This window comes from Haplochromis burtoni, unplaced genomic scaffold (assembly GCF_018398535.1).
Source record: "Haplochromis burtoni strain Fernald_Lab_line unplaced genomic scaffold, NCSU_Asbu1 Contig_37, whole genome shotgun sequence".
Lineage (NCBI taxonomy): Eukaryota > Metazoa > Chordata > Actinopteri > Cichliformes > Cichlidae > Haplochromis > Haplochromis burtoni.
The window spans coordinates 598,703-615,488 of NW_024582398.1; the positions used below are offsets into that span (position 1 = coordinate 598,703).

A 16,786-nucleotide genomic window follows, 5' to 3' on the forward strand; every position below is an offset into this window, starting at 1 on the left:
CCCCCCCCCACCACCACCTACCCCGTCTCCCTCCTTTTCTCTGTTTCTCTGTGCTAAATGCAGATTAGCAGCATCACAATCGCATCCAGAATGAGAGTAAACTCCTCATTATGCCGTGTGACCCTCTGCTGCATGAATAATTCAGGGATGCAGTGTTAGTGGCTGGCTGTTATTAGCATTCCGGATGGCGAAGGATAGGGGAGGGTGGGGGGGAGGAGGAGGGTGGGAGGCTCATATCACTGACAGGGCTGACTCAGGGGGATCAGCGCTGGATTGAGACACACATCACACACACATCATCACACGACACAGGAGATCAGTGGAGGTGCCTCTCCACTAACACACCCTGCTGTCTGTGTACATCTTACACACCCCTGCTGCTGCCATGCAGCTCAATCTGCTTACTGGGGGAAAAAACAACAAAGGCCTCTCTCGCTGAGTACATGCTAAACACTTCGGCTCCCGGGTTCGTGTGTGTGATAGATTCTGCTCTGTAAACACACTTGACTCTTCTCCTCTCTTTCTATTTTTTATGTTTTTAATATATAATGAAGTGAATCGTGAGTGCTAGACAACCCCCCCTCCCTTCCCCTGTGGAGCTATCCTTGTGGTGTCATAAGGACAGACACTCCTGCTTGTTGTGTGTTTGTGTGTTTGTGTCTGCTCACATGCATGTGTGCAGGAGCTGCATGTGCTTGCCATGGTGCCACTTCACTGGATGTACTCATGCTTGACTGAGTGTGTAGACACATTACACACCCCCCACCTACCAATCCTTTTATTTCCCAGCTCCCTTGTCTGGTAACGCTGAGTGCTGTACTACAGTACTTAAACTCACCTCTGCTGGCAGCTACCGGGTCAGCACGTCCGGCTCCCCCCCGCTGCTGAGGACAAAGGTCACGGGCCTGCATCCATCAGCCGACCTCTGAGCCAAAGCGAGAGAGCAGAGATTAATGGCACTCAACCGGTAATTGAGACATCAGAAACACGTTCAGCGACCAGGCGCGCTGCTCTTGATGTTTTATTGATAACCGTGAATCTGGCAATTTGGGACGCTTGCGTGAATCTGACGTGCTCGCCAGAGCCGTACTCAGCTGTAAGAAATGCGAATGTAGACCTTGTGAATTATAAAAGAGGAAAACTTTTCAAATACTGGAAAGAAAGGGGGGAAAAAACAGCGCAGGGTCTCCTTGTTCCCGTGTTGGTGCTTTCTGTGTGATGAAATTTGTCAGCGTGCTGTGCAGCCGCTTGATTTCTCTGCATTTAAAAGCATACATGCTGCATTATGAGAGATGGCTGATGCAATCACAATTAAGGCTTGTCCTCGTTGGAGCTTTGAATTCCTCTCTTCCACTCTCTCTCTCGCTTGTTGATGGCCACTGCCAGCAGGTGGTGCCAGAAGGAAACATCACAAGTCAAAGGGGGCGTAACAAACACAATCTACATCTCTGTGCATGTGGGCGCTGCTACCCCCTCCTCACCTCGTCTCCCTCCAACTCCCCGCTTTTAAAGAGCGTTTTATAATTAAAATGTGGGCGTCTCAGCCAGTACATACAGCATGTTCAGTTCAGAAAAGCATGCTCAGGGCTATTTTTAGTCATCTTTGATCCCCCAGCAGCCACACAGGAAAAAGCCACTGATGGCAGCAGCCGTTTTCTTTTTTTTAACATGAAGGCTAGTTAGTGCACTATCTGTGCCGATCATTTCTCTACACCTAGCCTGTGCGGGGGTAGAGATGGGAGGCCTGACTGGTGAGCAGCAGCAGCACTCCCCGTGTATTTAAAGTTCACACTGGGCCATATGGTCCCCGCAGTAGGGGGTGTTGGTGGAATTATTCACACGGAGCGCTCTGAATCACTGAGATCCTGGTATCAACCTCCAAGATAAGGGGAATGTCTCAAAGGCTTTGTGCTCCGGCTTCAAATCTCAATCCTCAAGAGAGCACCAGAAGCCCCATCCTTGCTTACACACTCCCTCTTCCCACTCCTCTCTCTCTCAGTGTGTCCCTCTCTCTCTCTCTCCCTTTCATTTCCTCACACACACTCTCACACTCCCTTTCCCACATCCACGCAGTACAGTGTGACAAACAACGCCACCCTCTGCAGCGCGAAGCCAAAAACCTGTGACATTTTAGAGGAAATAATATGAACTCATACTCCATGACCAGATTTTGCCCCCACCGCCTAATCCTTGAGTGCAGCCTAATTAAGTACAAACAGCAGTCCTCAGCTAATGCCAACAAATGGGCTGCTGCTGCTGCTGAAGCTGGATTGGCCCATTATTAAAGGGACGCACAGTTGTCGTTTCTGCATTCTAATGCAATTACTCACCCATTATGACCATGTAATTGTGCAGTCATTAATTGTGTATCCAGTCTGTGATGCAAAAAGTGTCACCGCAGAGAAGATGTGGCACTATTTTTTTCTTTCTTTCTTTTGCACCGAGGTACTCGAGGAAGGTTTTCTTAGCTAAAAAGGGATTTGCCCCAGTGGATTGAGATACCCGAGCGATGCCGATACTTTAATGCTTTTGTACAAATCAACATTCATCCCTTACTGTAGTCTATTAGAAGATGTCAGAGGACGGGAACAAGGCCTCTGTGGCTGTTTGAATCATGACTCATTTGTGTTCAGTACTTTTATATGCCTCATTCTTCGCCATCTATTCCCATCCTGCCCTAATGTTCCTCTGATAAGAATGTCCTATTCATTCTGCGTTCCTCACCGGTTGCTACACAGAGAGGGAGTGAGAGAGAGAGACTCTACAGGCATTGAATGAAAAGCACATCTATTTCTGAGAGGGAGCGCGAGCATGGTAGAAGATAATTATTGATTTGAAATAAGAAAAGATAAGGCTCAACCTTGAGCAGCCCAGCGATAGCACACAGAACAGAATAATTAATGGGCCTGTCTTGTGTCGGGACAAGCTTTCACACTGAGACGAGCGTATTGATTTTAAACAGATAAACTGCGTAACCCTTTGTGAAGGGTTTGACAAACAATTTAATTGGGGGGGAAAAACAACAATATTCCTCACCCTTTCCATCTCCCTTTCATCATGTCCCCGAGCTGTTTTTCCTCCGCCTGACCTATGGAAACAATTACTGTGCATCAGGCCTCGTACTGCCTCCAGACTACCAAGGAAGGCTGGTGTGGGATGCACACACACTGATTGGGGAATCTAATCAATGGTGGAACCTGTCTCCACTCCAGATGCCCGTGTTGAAACTGGGATTACCAAAGCCTTTTAGCTGCATTGGCCCCTCTCTGTTTCTGTCAGATAGAGAGAAGATGGATCTGCCTGTTTAAATATACCTGCCTGCTATACTTGAAGCAGAGATAATTTACTGTTCCTGTACAACCCTCCTCCTGCCTAATCCCCAAGGAGAGCCAGCAAAGAAGCCCCAGTCCGCTCACTTCTTCCTTTGCCCTCCCCTGATTAGCGATAGAGGCCGTTTGATCATGTTTCCCTGCCTGTCCTTGTGATTTGTAAGCTGTTTAAACGTGAACGAGGCAATTAAACGAGGACGAACGGCGTGTAGGAGAGAAGGTGCCGCGGTGATCATTAGCGATGAATTACCCCGGTGTGCACTCAAACACTCGGGAGGACTTTCAGGCGGACCACTCCCGAGAATCCAGATCCAATCTAGCCATTGATTAACAGAGACTTGTTCTTCCTGTGAAATCACTCGACGGGGATTTTAGGGCACTCATCCGGTCTTATCGAGATAGGCTAACATCAAAGGCGAATGAAGAGGGATTGGGTAAATGGGCTCGCCTTGCCCTCTGTGTAAGAGACTTAGAGGAGCAAATCTTGAATTATTGCCTCATGTAAATAATCTACTTGGCTTGTTTTTTGGGGAGGTGAGAGAGGAGCTCATGAGTCACTCGGGTTAGAGAACTCTCAAAGTACTTTGGAAGCTCTCATATTTCCCTTGATGGGAAACAACAGTGGGGGCTCCATCCTCAGGAATGTAAACAACACAATGTTCCCGACTTGTGTGATCTGCCTCAACAGTTTGAACGCGTTAAGCCGGAGAGATCTGGAGGTATTAGTTGTCGAGGGGGGACTCTAGGACTCCGATACCCTCTGAATACAAATATTGTATTCAGCGGCTTAATTCTTCTAATTTGAATATGATTTCATTTAAGCTGAATAAATAAGTGCTGCTATTAGTCTCAAATTGGAAGGTATGAAATTGAAAAACTGTGGCTTTTAGTTAAGAGTGGCGTTTAACCAAAGTGCCACCGGCAGCCTCTTGTAAAACATGTTATATAACACATGCTGACCATACATTAGTGGAATACATGGCATAGCTGGGATTGCTCTTACGCCGAGCGACACCAGTAGGTTTTAAAAGCCGAGGTTACTGGCTGAGGACATTTTGTTCAAAACAATTTCTTTTTTCTTTTCTTTTTTTTCTCCCTCTGCTCCCTCCCATCACTGAGTGAGCTTAGACTGCAGTAGATGGAAAGGGATTTTCTCTCTCTAAATGGCCAAGGGGGCCGTTTACGGTGTCACTACTATGGGATCACATGATGTTTGAGGGTGTAAAGGTCTCGAGGCAGCTGCTCCTTTTCGGATGGGATTTTCGAGGCGTCCAAGAGCAGGGCCCCATGCTGTCTGCACTGAAAGGTGGAGCAAATACTTCTAGCAAGGGGGGGGGGGGGAAGCACTGAAATCCTCAGAAGCTGTGTGTCTATTTGAAATGGGTTCTGGAGTCCCTCGGCTGCCTTCATGTTATAAACACCCACAGTGCTCAAATTCTTCTTTTGTCAAGGAGTCATAACAGGTGTCTCAGGAAGGATTTTTTTTCCACCCGGTTAGCATATTTTCCACTTGCATGGAAAGTTTTTTTTTCTTTATTAGGAACATTCTGCCCTGGGTGGACCTCTCGCCTTGAGACATGATATGTAGACTTTCTTTGAAGCAGTTAAGGTTACTTTCACACCCGCTCAAAATTCGGCCATGCCTAGTTAAACCAGGTTGTGCTGAAGTATTGAACACCTCTGGCTGGCACATGTTGGTAAGCCATGACGCACTTTGCATACAGATCAGTGCTGTCTGTGGCAAGTATACACAGTAGACATGACATATTTTTATGATCAGGGCTACAATTTAAAACGTACAACCGTTGACCAACCCCATAAAATGCACTGGATCTCTGTAGCGCAGAGTACCAGTGCCCCCTTGGGATTACAACTAAGCATTTTATTATGAATTTAAAGCAGTAACGCACATATAATTCAATGTGACTGATTTAGAAAAAGGCCAAGGTGCATCTTCACCTTAGTTAGGCCAGTTGCCATAGCATGGCAGATATGTTTATATATCCATCCCCCCGCCCCCATCTCTAGGAGGCTAATGGCGCAAACAATGTGCAGAACGCAACATTATTCATGTTCTCAGCTTCCAAGATAAAGGGCTCTATCTCGCAGCGTAGCCTGGCTTTGCATCATGTTACGCCTGAGCATCGCAGCTATTGATGTTTGAAATGGCAGTATGATGGGGAAAATACAAAAATGATAGAACTGCCTTCAGTATTACCCTGGGGTGTTCCTTTGGTTTATGTTTGAAAACACAGCAATTGTTTACTCCGTATTCCCCGATGTAATGTCTGCTTTCTCGACTCATTTCTGTTTAGTCTGTTACAGTCATTTCTAAACTTTGCTGTGCGGTTCAAAAACATCAAACCTTTAATCAGATGCGGTCTCTCGCTAAACGACTTATCTGGGTATCGGGTTTTTATACATGGGAAAATAATAAAACATAATTTTCTAATTGCTCTGAAAGCATCACCTATGAAATATGAAATATGTGCAGTCGCCTATTTCTGCCAAGTTGAAGATGAATAGCTGCTTTTATTTTGTGCATCTCTTTGAGGAAGCAGTTCAAGTTCCTTAGAAATAACTTTTGCTCACTGCTCATCTTGCTATAATACTGTAAGGCTAAATACAACCATGTGTGAACAATGTTTCTCTCTTTTGCTTTTATCAAGCTGACATTTTAGACTCCCAACTGCAGATTTTCGACTCCAGCAACATTTGTGGTAAAGTATCCCATTTAACAAAATCCAGCTTTGATTTTTTTCTCCCCCCCTCTTTTCCCTGTAAGTAGTTTATATAAACAACTTGCACCTGGAATGTCACGGTTAAAGAATGGCGTAAATGTATCCCACTTTTAGTCTGTTGTGTTTCTGGGTTTACGTGCTCCAAAACACAACTTCTTTACTGCTCGAAAAGGGAAGAAAAATGTTGCGACTTAACTAGGGGATTGGAAAATATATCCTTACAGGATAAGCTGAGTAAGTTAACAAAAAGTCTAGCACAAATATTTGGAATACTGAGTCAAAAGTAACAAATGCAGTATTTAAAATGGCGATCTAAAAAGCGATCCTGTGAACTTTACTTGTGTTTTCTGTTTAAATGATCAAGATAATTCTGTTAGGAAGGGTTAGGAGTGTTACAGAACCACAAGACACTTTACAGGACTCTCTGTTTGTAGGTCTTGCTTATAACAAGCATCAGTAGAGACTTTCCAGCAGCAGCCACATGATAGTGCTCACCTTCAAAACCCACAGGCAGCTGCTTGTTATGTGCACATGTAATTTTGTGTTTTGATTAACTTCCAAACTTTGGTTTTAGTTTGGAATTTGCCGCAAAGTGTGCTCGTCCTGTTGTAAATTTGTCACCGACCAGCATTACTGCATTAGCGGACATTGGCATTGGTTCATTTTATTTTTGACACGTGTTTGTGAAAATTTAAATGACATTTGGGCTTTTTTAGCTAGAGGCAAGTATAAATAATTATTTTGATTGTTCTTATTCCATCTCATAAGTGCCCTCTAGGTAAAGTGAGCATGCTCTCTGTAGATCAGACATAAATGTTTGAAATATATAGCTAAACTGACAGATAAACACTTGAAATATGTGTCTGAAAAAGATAAAAGCATCTTTTGTTTGGTACTATTTAATTAACAAAGTCAGAGAGCATCCAGTGTGAGATCATTTTAACTAAACACATTCAGTGCCCGAGTTCATCTGAAGTGCTCTTCTGATATATTGAGAGATTGCTAACCTATTAAATTCAGAGAACAGGTACATAATGCAGTTAAAATGTTTAATTTAAAGGTAAAATAAAAAGCTAAAACCATTATTTTTTTCAGGAAGTGCCCATTGAGGTTGCGCATGTGAAGCATAAAGCTGTTAGATTAGTTTTATTCTGAAAAGACAAACTTTGAATATGCAGCACTTGCACAGTGCTGCTCCTTTAGTTATCCTAATGTTAACATTATCATCATAGCAACAGTCTGAGTGATAACTGGTTAGCCAATATTATAAGCAGATCCCAGCTTATTGCAGATTTATTGTTATGTATGTTGTCCAAAATCATTTTTAAATACAGAAAATGATGTATAAACAGATGCTTGGGCTGATGTAGAAAGGGTGTCATCGTGTAGTTTAACCAGAAGAGTGCCTCCCACTTTACAGTACTGTCTGCACAATGTACCGCACGTACAGTTGTATACATGTCACAGCTATGCATTAAATATGTTGTCAAAAACTTCATGAATTATGCTTCTCATGTGCTGCTCCTTTTTCATTATTTCTGTTGGCAAACTAATATACTTAATCACTTTATAGGGCTGATGGATGTGGTTTATACGCTAAGAACTGCTCATTTTAACCCGTTGCCGTTTGGTTGCTGAGCATATGTATTTCAACTTTTATGGCTATAATGAGATGCTATTGTTATGAAATGAAAACAACTGGATGCTTTCATTAGGTGATGTAGGTGCAGAAATGCTAAAAACGGGTCATTTTAGGATGTTGCTGGGCGGTTTCTAGGCAACAGTGATAACATCATAATATCTGATATAGATGAGAACCACCAGGGGGACAAGATGTACCTGTGTGCTACGTTTGGTTGCTCGACTCCTGATGGTTTTGCAGGAGTTTGCAAAAAAAGACACACACAGACAGACAGAGCTTTTATGTTTTATAGTAAGATAACATTTTTTTGTTCTTCCTGGGGTTGGATGTCAGCCTGATGGTTTTAAGTGCTCCGACATGGAGCGGCATTAGCATTAAGCTGGAAGCACAGTTGTTTTCGCCATGAATGCAGGTCTAATAATCTTTCTCCTTTCAGCCTTCTTATGGTCTTCATCAGCCCCTCAAAGAAATGTTTGACGTTTTAGCTGCTAAATGCTCTATTATTTTCAACAGTTGGCTGCGAAATTAGTGTGGGGGACATTAGGGCTCGGAAAATATTTTTGCTCTGAAGCTGAGTACAGCTTTATAGCCACAGCGGCTGGAAATAAGGTTGGTGGGAGCAGTGCGGCTGAATCGAAACAGCAACTTTGCCAGCGTTTAAACCAGACAATGGGTAGAAAGAGGAAATGGGAAAATTCTGTAGGCTTTAGGGAAACCACAAGATTAGGTGACATTATCATGAGAAATTTAATGCTTGAGGCTGGCATGTTAAACGGGCTAAGTTGCATTTGACATACAAACTCCAGAAAGTTTTGATCCACTCTGCATTTGTACCCATCTCACCATGTCCCTTGCATTCTCTGCATGTCTTCCTTCATTACCTCTATAAACCTTCTCTTTTCCCCTGCGCTTGGCATTGCCACAGTCAGTCTGTAATTGTTCTTAAACAGTGTCTTATGAAGCATTTCTTTTATTTTTGTTTGTTTCAGGTTTGAAGAAATTGTCAAGAGGAACAAAGTTGAGTACCATGCCGGTGGTTCTACCCAGAACTCGGTCAAAATTGCTCAGGTTAGTCTTCTCTGGCCGCCTGCCATGTGCCCGAATGTGTTTTGAATATACGGTGGTATGCTTGTAACCTTAGATTTGTCTGCCAGGCAGCCTTGGGAATACTGAGCATAGCTGCACAGCACGATGACACATTACTGTTTTAGCTTTTTAGCTGTTTTGAATTCATCAACCTGCCACGAAAAGAGAAAGGCGGGAAGGATTAATAATATTTACAGTGTTATCTGGTTGGCCTAATTTCCTGAGACATATCAAACATCAATTAGAGAGAATTACAAGTAGACGCAATTAACATGTCACAACAAATTATACCAAACAAATGCTGATCCGCTCTCTGGCTGTTAAGACAGATTTGAGCATCTAAAAGAAATTGGTGATTGTCCAAATCTAAAATGGCAATCTGAACTTTTAGAAGATTATTCACTGAATGCTTTTTTTTTTTTTTCATGTGACTGCAGCAAGTCGCTGAATTTGACATCCAGTGATTAGCTGCTGATAAGGCTTTGGTCTGTTCACAATAAACAAAGAAAAAGCATCTAGCTGAAAAATAATTCTCTTCCAAGGAGGAGAAATGAGTGCAGAAGCTAATTGAGAGGCTGATGTCTGTGGAAGCGTGGAGTCTTTCTTCTGTGTGGGTTTTGTTTGTATGTGTCAGTACAGTGTGTAGACTTTGTATTTGTACACGTGTGCTTGTATATGTGCGCCTGTGTGTGTTTTTGTGTGTATTTAGCGCAAGATAGATACAGAGCAAGGGAAAAGAAAGCAGGCAGGCCCTCAGGCTGCCACCATCTCCATGCTTTGGAGACAGTAAACATCCTTTAAAAATGAGACGCCGAGCTGTGCACCTCCGTACAAACACTCTTTAATTATCAAGATCAGACACGTTTGCATAAACCTCAGTCACTCGCATTAACATTAACTGTCAAATTGATTTTATTCTTTGGGCAACAACTCCCTGCCTTTTAAATCTTGTTTGTTTGATGCAGTTAGATTTCATATAATTGGCGGACTCGCTTTCCTGCTTGAGTCGGTTAGATGTTGGAAAACAATCACTGCAAAATGCTGGAGCTTAATCTGTAGATTCACTTTAGGTTGCCACAGTGTAATTTGGGCTTCTAAAGGGTTTCTCGATTTAGAAACAACGACTTGAAGATAATGTCAACGGAGATGTGACTCAAAATCTGTGGAAGAATTCGGTGAAATCAAGGATGGTGGTCCTCTTAACCCTCCCCTCAAAGAGCCAATGACATGTGAGCAAGTCGTGTTGCTGGTTTGAAACATGCGCAGATTTGGTTTTCAACCGTTTCAATTAGTTTTCAGGGTGGGTACATCTGGTTATTATTGTAGTAAAATCATAGGTATGTGTGTTGTTTTTGTTTTTTTTACCCCTCAGCTGAACAACAGTGAACTTGACCTCAAGGTCAGAGGTTGGAGGTCAAGGTTTCAGAATCTCTCCTGAATCCGATAACTCAAGAACAAGGCGACGTAAAATTTTGAAATTGATACCAAAGGTGTATCTAAATGGAGGCTGAGGGCACTGGCAGTTGCCAGTATTTTTAAATTTTGGCTTACTTTATTCACAACATGAATTAACAAGTCTGTTTGTTTAATTTGTTTTGTGCTCTGGTGGATTAAGCCCAAAAAGTTGATCTGGATTGAGCCATTAATGAATGTACTGGGATTTAGTATAACCTGCGTGGGAAAGCAACTTATGCTTTGTGTAGCCTGAAATAACTGCCAAGATGGCTGACGACCAGCAAGCTTTGTTTCTAGGAGGATTTTGACGGTGTGAAGTGGGTGTTGGACCATTGGAGTTCCATTACTGGAGAAAATCTACAGGTATAAAATGAATCACATTCAGAGAGAGTGCTACAGTCACACTACGGACAACAGTTGTTGGAGCCTGCAGCACGGTCCATGTGAACTGAACTTGCAGTCTTGCAGCCTTTGAATAGGTCACTTTGAAGATAATGAACAGGTCTGCAAGACCACCCACAGTCAGTTGCCATTTTAAAAGCAACTTTGGTGCCTCAAAATGGTAATAAAAGGGAGTCAATCTGCTACCAGTTTGAGATTGGATGGTGTCAAGTTGGCAATTATGTACAAATTAGTTTAAAAAAAATCACAGATGTGGCTAACCAAAACTTCACATAAACTTACATTCAGGGTCCAGCAAGAACTTTAAAATGTTGAAATAGTTTCAGATTCATAGAAATTCCCCAGGTTTTTTTAATTTTTTATAACATGTTGGCATCTGTCTCTGTGAGTGAGAGTTAGACCAGGATTACAGATAGGTTGGCCCCCATTGGGCGACCTGTGCAGTCGCTTTGAATGAAAAGTGGGCGTGCAGCGGTTGAGGGTGTTGTACACTAAATGTCTGGAGGACCAGTTGGTGGCTGAAAATACTTGGAATCAGCCTCCAGTAGCAAAAAATTCAATGCAACTATTTTAAATTCATTGTTCATTTTACTCTTTAGTCACATATACTCACATTAATTCTAATTAACTGGCCACAAGTGACATAAGCTAACATAATATTCACTGCTAACTTAGCACTGTTGTTCTAAATGTATTAGTGTTGCAGGAATATGTGAAGCAGATAAGATGTATTTTAAAAGGTGACTGCAATCAAAACCATTAGTATATTTAATAAACTAGTACATGCCCAGGAAATAGTATTGTTTGGCACGTTTGTGCTGTTGGCAAACAGATATACGTAATCATGCTGAAAAAGTAAATAATGTTTATAAGCTAAAAAATGCTAAGAAAATATGTCTTTTTACCGGTAGCCTGTTCCTACATGGTTGTTTGGTCTATATAATGAGATGCTACTGTGGTGAAATTAAAATGATAGCATCCTTTCATAAGCTGTTGTAGGCGGTTAAAGGCTAAAAACAGGTCATATCAGCCTGTTGCTACATGGTTGCCGGGCAACATGACAGTGTCATAATATATCATGCATAATTCATTTTTTGTGGCTATAAGTTAGATGTTAATGTCATGAAATAAAAATGACACGGTGCTTTTTAAGGTGTTATGGGTAGATAGTTGAGAAAAATGGGTGATTTTATCCCACTGCCATCACGTTGCTAGGCAACATGACAACGTCATAATATCTTATATAAATAAAAACCTTCAAGGACCTAAGATGTACTTGTGTGCCAAGTTTTGTTGATTAGCTATTGATGGTCTACGAGGAGTTTGCAGACAAAGAAACAAACACACAGACAGACAGAAATTTCATGTAATATAATAAGATTACAAACTTCTCTTAAGTTTAAATGTTGTTGTGCGATTGTAAGTGCACAAGAAAACAAAATGTTGCTTTTAGACATTTTGTCGCATAAAGGTCGTCATTAATTTTTCATGTTTTATATAAAAAGACACTGAAGGAACTGCCCCAAGAAATAAATGCCCCTTTTGAATTTGAGATTTTTAGTGTGGGCCCAGACTGGAGAAAGAGCCGTCATGGCCTCTGTGCCCCGTGAGAAGCGTTTCGTCATCTAAATTGGCTTCATAATGGCATGGCAGGTCCTAGTCAAATGGTATTCTACTCTGTTTATTTGGATATTTACCCCCTTCAGAGGGAAGATGTAGTGCTGATTCTGAACTGCTCAAGATAACAAGAGTGTTTTCGTCCCACACCCAGAAGTCTCAGAAACAGTCTCTGTCAATATATACCTTGAAGCGCTGACTTTTCCACATTTCACTTTCAGGTGATGGTGTTCTTTTATGAAAAATGTATAATGCATAACCAGCTCCCAGATTATCACATTGTAGCACCTGCAATATGTGAAACTTCAAACCCGGCTGTATTGTGGAAGCTGAACCTTCAAACACGAATGATATGCACTGCAGCACTGAATCCACATCAAAGGGGCCCAGTGACTAAATGAGATGCTCGATCCGGGGTAGGTTTGCTCAGGAGCATCACCGCCGCTGGAGGAGAGAGAGTAGTGTTCAGAGGCTTTGCACGGGAATTGCTACACACGCTGGGAAAACCCAGGGTGTGGGAAGATCAAGGCTTTCGCCAGCAGAACTCATACTTCCCTCCAAAACCCAGATGCTTCATCGGAGGCTGTAATAGGTTAAATACTGCAGCTTCATCCAAGCTAAGGTTTCTGCACTATCAAGGAAAACCTAAACCTCGGCTTTAAGAAGATGCAGAATCAATGGTAATTGGATTTAGTCAAATGAGAATTGACCAAGCTGAAGCTTAGACGGATAAAGTATTATTTTCCTCTAACCACCATCTCCACCCTGCTCCTTGATTGAAATCATTCATTGCAGTGTTTGCTAGTCATCAGTAGCTTGTACTAAGTGCTGTCTTTGACACTACTTACTACCCACTATATTCATATTCAAATCATACAAGCCCCAAAGTAGATATAGCAGTGCATTTGTGCTTCCCTAGCTGTGCACCAGTGCTCCCCAATAAGCCTTGGATCTTGTTTGGATCAAGCCAGCGAAGTTGCAAGCTTGTACGCAGCGCTCTTTGGCTCTGATTCTCCTGAAAAAATGCAATGATAGAAGTGGGTTGGAGGTTGTTGCCTTTGCCCAGGCTCTAACAAACACCATGCCCTGAAGGGGCATCCAACATAAAGGCTTACCTACTGGATGTTGCAGGAGTGTAAGGTAACAAAAACCAGCCCAGCGTTGCCTGCTTTACACACAGCCTCACACATCAAAGGCTTTCTGCTCAGATAGGGCACGGCAGGAAACAACAATCATATTTTTTTCAGTTATTCACTGAGTTGAAGGAGGGGGAACAAAAAAACTGTGGCCTTTCTGTGTATGTGGAGCAGAATTTGGTGACGCCAAGCATGCATGGTGTTTATCACTGGTGACAGAATTGGTGGGGGGGACTCAGTTGACTGGAGGGCTGTATCAAGCAGCACAGTCAGTTCATTTAGACAGAACATCAAAGTCCTCCAACTGCTCTTTGGGGCCCAGAGATTGAAGTCTGAGCAGAGACAGGCTCGCGGGGAGTTATTGCTGCTGCCAGGGAAGTAGATCCTACTCTAAGTGCCTCGTGTAAACCGTGCATTCTCATTATGATCCTCACAAATCAGCACTTTTGACACATTGTGTTTCTGTGCACTGTAAGCAGGCTGTGTACCTATTCACCAAACGGACAAATTGGTTCTTCTAAGGGGCCTTGCTTTGAAAATGTCGCTAAAAGTTATGATTAAGTATGTTCTCTTTTCTTTATTTAGATTGGCATTGGATGCTTTTCAGCCTACATCATCAATTCACCATGATGTCTTAATTACTGTTTAGAAAATAAAGGCTTTTGAAAAATCTGCTCTCCTTGTCATGCTTATGATGCCTGTTTAACATTTCCTCGGACTTGGTCAATTGTGGAAGAGGTGAATGGGGCCCAGCCTCGGTTGTTGGCTCTGAGGCTCTTAATTGGAAACGCATGTGCGCCACACAGTTGAAAGTTGTATTTAAAAAGCAGAAAAATCCCACAGCACTACTTGACTTTGTGAAAGGTCCTCACCAGCTCATATTTTGCAGGAGAATACTTAAACCGGGTTTGATGTCTCATTGAACGCAGTGACTTATTTCTCAGGGTGAAAGTATTCCATGACCTAATGTTTGGCTTTTACAGCTCGTTTTGTTAAATAAATAAAGAATAGCGACTTGCCTCCATTTGAATGGGCTAAATGAAGAAATACCTACGTCTGGTACCACTTAGAGAAAAGAGGACAGTTAAGGAAAAAGAGAGGAGCTTTTGTGCTCAAACTATTTGAGTAAACTTTTAGAAGGATGTACGCTAAAAGGGGGCATTTGTAATTTTTAGCTGTTGCTGTCTGTCCTCACTTATTCTTCCTGCACTTAATGATCAGTATTGAAACAAATATTCTTTGCTTCTTTGTGAAAAGACCTGGAGGGCTTTTGTGACATTTAATCGTGGCTCATTCTGGGATCTACATAAAAGCTTCCACTTTTTTTGTGTGTGTGTGTGTGTGTGTGTTTTGCTTTCTGATCGCATTGAGCTTGTAGTTGCATAGATCTGAGTGCAGCTGTGCCAAAATGAGCATGCTAATAGCCGATTAAAACCTAAACCCTGGTGGGCCTTTGAGTTTCTAGCCACAGAAATCAGTCCTCTCAAGTATGTGCCTGTTGTTAAAGCAAAAAAACCCCTCTTGTTTGTTTTAAGACAGGTTAATTGCAAAACCACTGTTAGCCCCTGTTCTGAGCCGTTTTATGGCACCGGGGTCTTGTCGTTTTTTTCCTAGTACAAAGCACTGAAAGGTCACAGTCTGTTAAGCTTCTTGAGAGAGATGCATGAAACCAAATGGATTTTTTTTCTTCCGTTTTTTTATTCCCATCTCCACTCATTGCAGACATTCCAGGTGTGCAAGTGTGCACTTGAGTGTGTGTGTGCGCGGGGGGGGGGGCAGGCTGCCATTGTTTTCCTCGGCACAAGCAGCGGAAGCGAAGAACGCCTCATTCGCTTTGATGAGCGATGTGTTCATGCGTAGGCTTCAATGTCACCCGCCATGAGGCAGCTGTGAAGTCGCAGCTCATGTCTGCGGTGCCATTTACTCAATGATGAAGTGAGGAGATCTCTGTTGGTTCCACATTCACCTCCCCTTTACGCGCACACATGCACGTATACACACTGTCTGAGCACATGTTCCTCCCACCTCGGCTGTATTGTGACTGTATGTCACAGCTAATACCAGCATGCATTAAATCTCAAACTCTGCGATCACAATAATAAAGGTTGACTGAGCGATTATGCAAGCCTTCGTCGTCAGAAGGATTTCACAGCTGATTGCCCTGCCGCATCCTGCCTTCTTTCTCGTGTTTCCTCAAATTTGACTTTCACACGAAAATAATTTGTTGGATTTAATTTTGCGTTTAGATACCGGAGATCCCGATGCCCCGGCAAGGAACGGCACAGATTGCCATATAGGTGACATATTACCGTCCCCATTGAAGTTAATTTGCCTTCAAATTTGCGACTTAATTTAAGCTGCCAAAGGGAAGACGTGGGGAGTAGATTGTAACTCATAAGTATGCATTGGAAAGAGTGTTGATTAACATTGAGGGCTCGAGAGACAGACGCACTCAATGTGTATCATCTGGCCTCAGAGGCTGGCAGTGGAATTGAATGTGATATCTTGCATAACGTGTCCTTGCTTTAAGTCCTTGGTTCCAGGCTCAGGAAGAAAGGCTGCACCATTGGCTTGCTTGCTTTTTGCTTGGCTGTTGTACAGTTGCCCAGGCTCCAGGCGAGCTCTGAGCAAAATCTGAAAGGACTTGTGAAACAGACAGTAGTCTACATATCTGGCAGCATGCTCGCGTCAAATTACAGAACGATATTTTGCACAGGACACTCGGCACGCCTGCCACCTTGCTGTATTCTGCAGTTAAAAGCAGCCACTTGTAGGTTTGATACGCAGACAATGAGAGAAAAAAAAGTGTTCTCAGATGGCTGCGGAAAGGCAAAGCCGTTCAGATTGCAAACAGTGGTTCATTAAAGAACCTATTGTTTGAATTATATGTTGACAAAGGTCAAGTAAGTGATGAATGAAAGGATGATTGTGCATTTTACACAACTGTTCTGCATTTTCATGTGATTATTGAACGATGCCCCTCTCTCATATTTCCCCACAGAATGTCTGTGGCAGTAGTATTTATTTGGCACATTCTCAGCATGCTCCCACTCTTGCGGTTGAAGTGTTGCGTAGCAACTGAGAAAAACAGCTTTAAATATTTTGGTTAAAAAGGTTTTAAGAAAATAAAGAACAGCCTGCAATTACTGTTCATTTCTCCCGAGTTCATAAGTTTAAGGAGCTGTAGAATTGTGCCAAGTAATAAATGAAATACCAAATTAGGCTTTGTGTTGGCGTGGTAAAAACCGAGAAACGATATGTCTAGAGTATCGCGTCCTCTTGTGCCAGTTCAGTTACTCATCTGAAGCTATTTTGTTTATCGAATAAATGCTGGCAGCTGTCTGCACCTTCACTAATTCACAACTGTTTTGAAACAAA

The 16,786-nt window shown here is 42.5% G+C and overlaps 1 protein-coding gene across 5 annotated transcripts in view; it reads left to right on the plus strand.

Annotated features, from left to right (window-relative positions):
- The window catches only part of adkb (adenosine kinase b), a 126,173-nt gene that overhangs the window by 9,176 nt on the left and 100,211 nt on the right, over positions 1-16,786 (plus strand). For all 5 annotated transcript variants that reach the window (XM_005919625.3, XM_005919626.3, XM_005919623.3 and 2 more), the window contains one exon: positions 8,702-8,780. In XM_005919625.3, the coding sequence (XP_005919687.1) occupies positions 8,702-8,780 (79 nt within the window). The remainder of the gene's footprint in view (positions 1-8,701; positions 8,781-16,786) is intronic.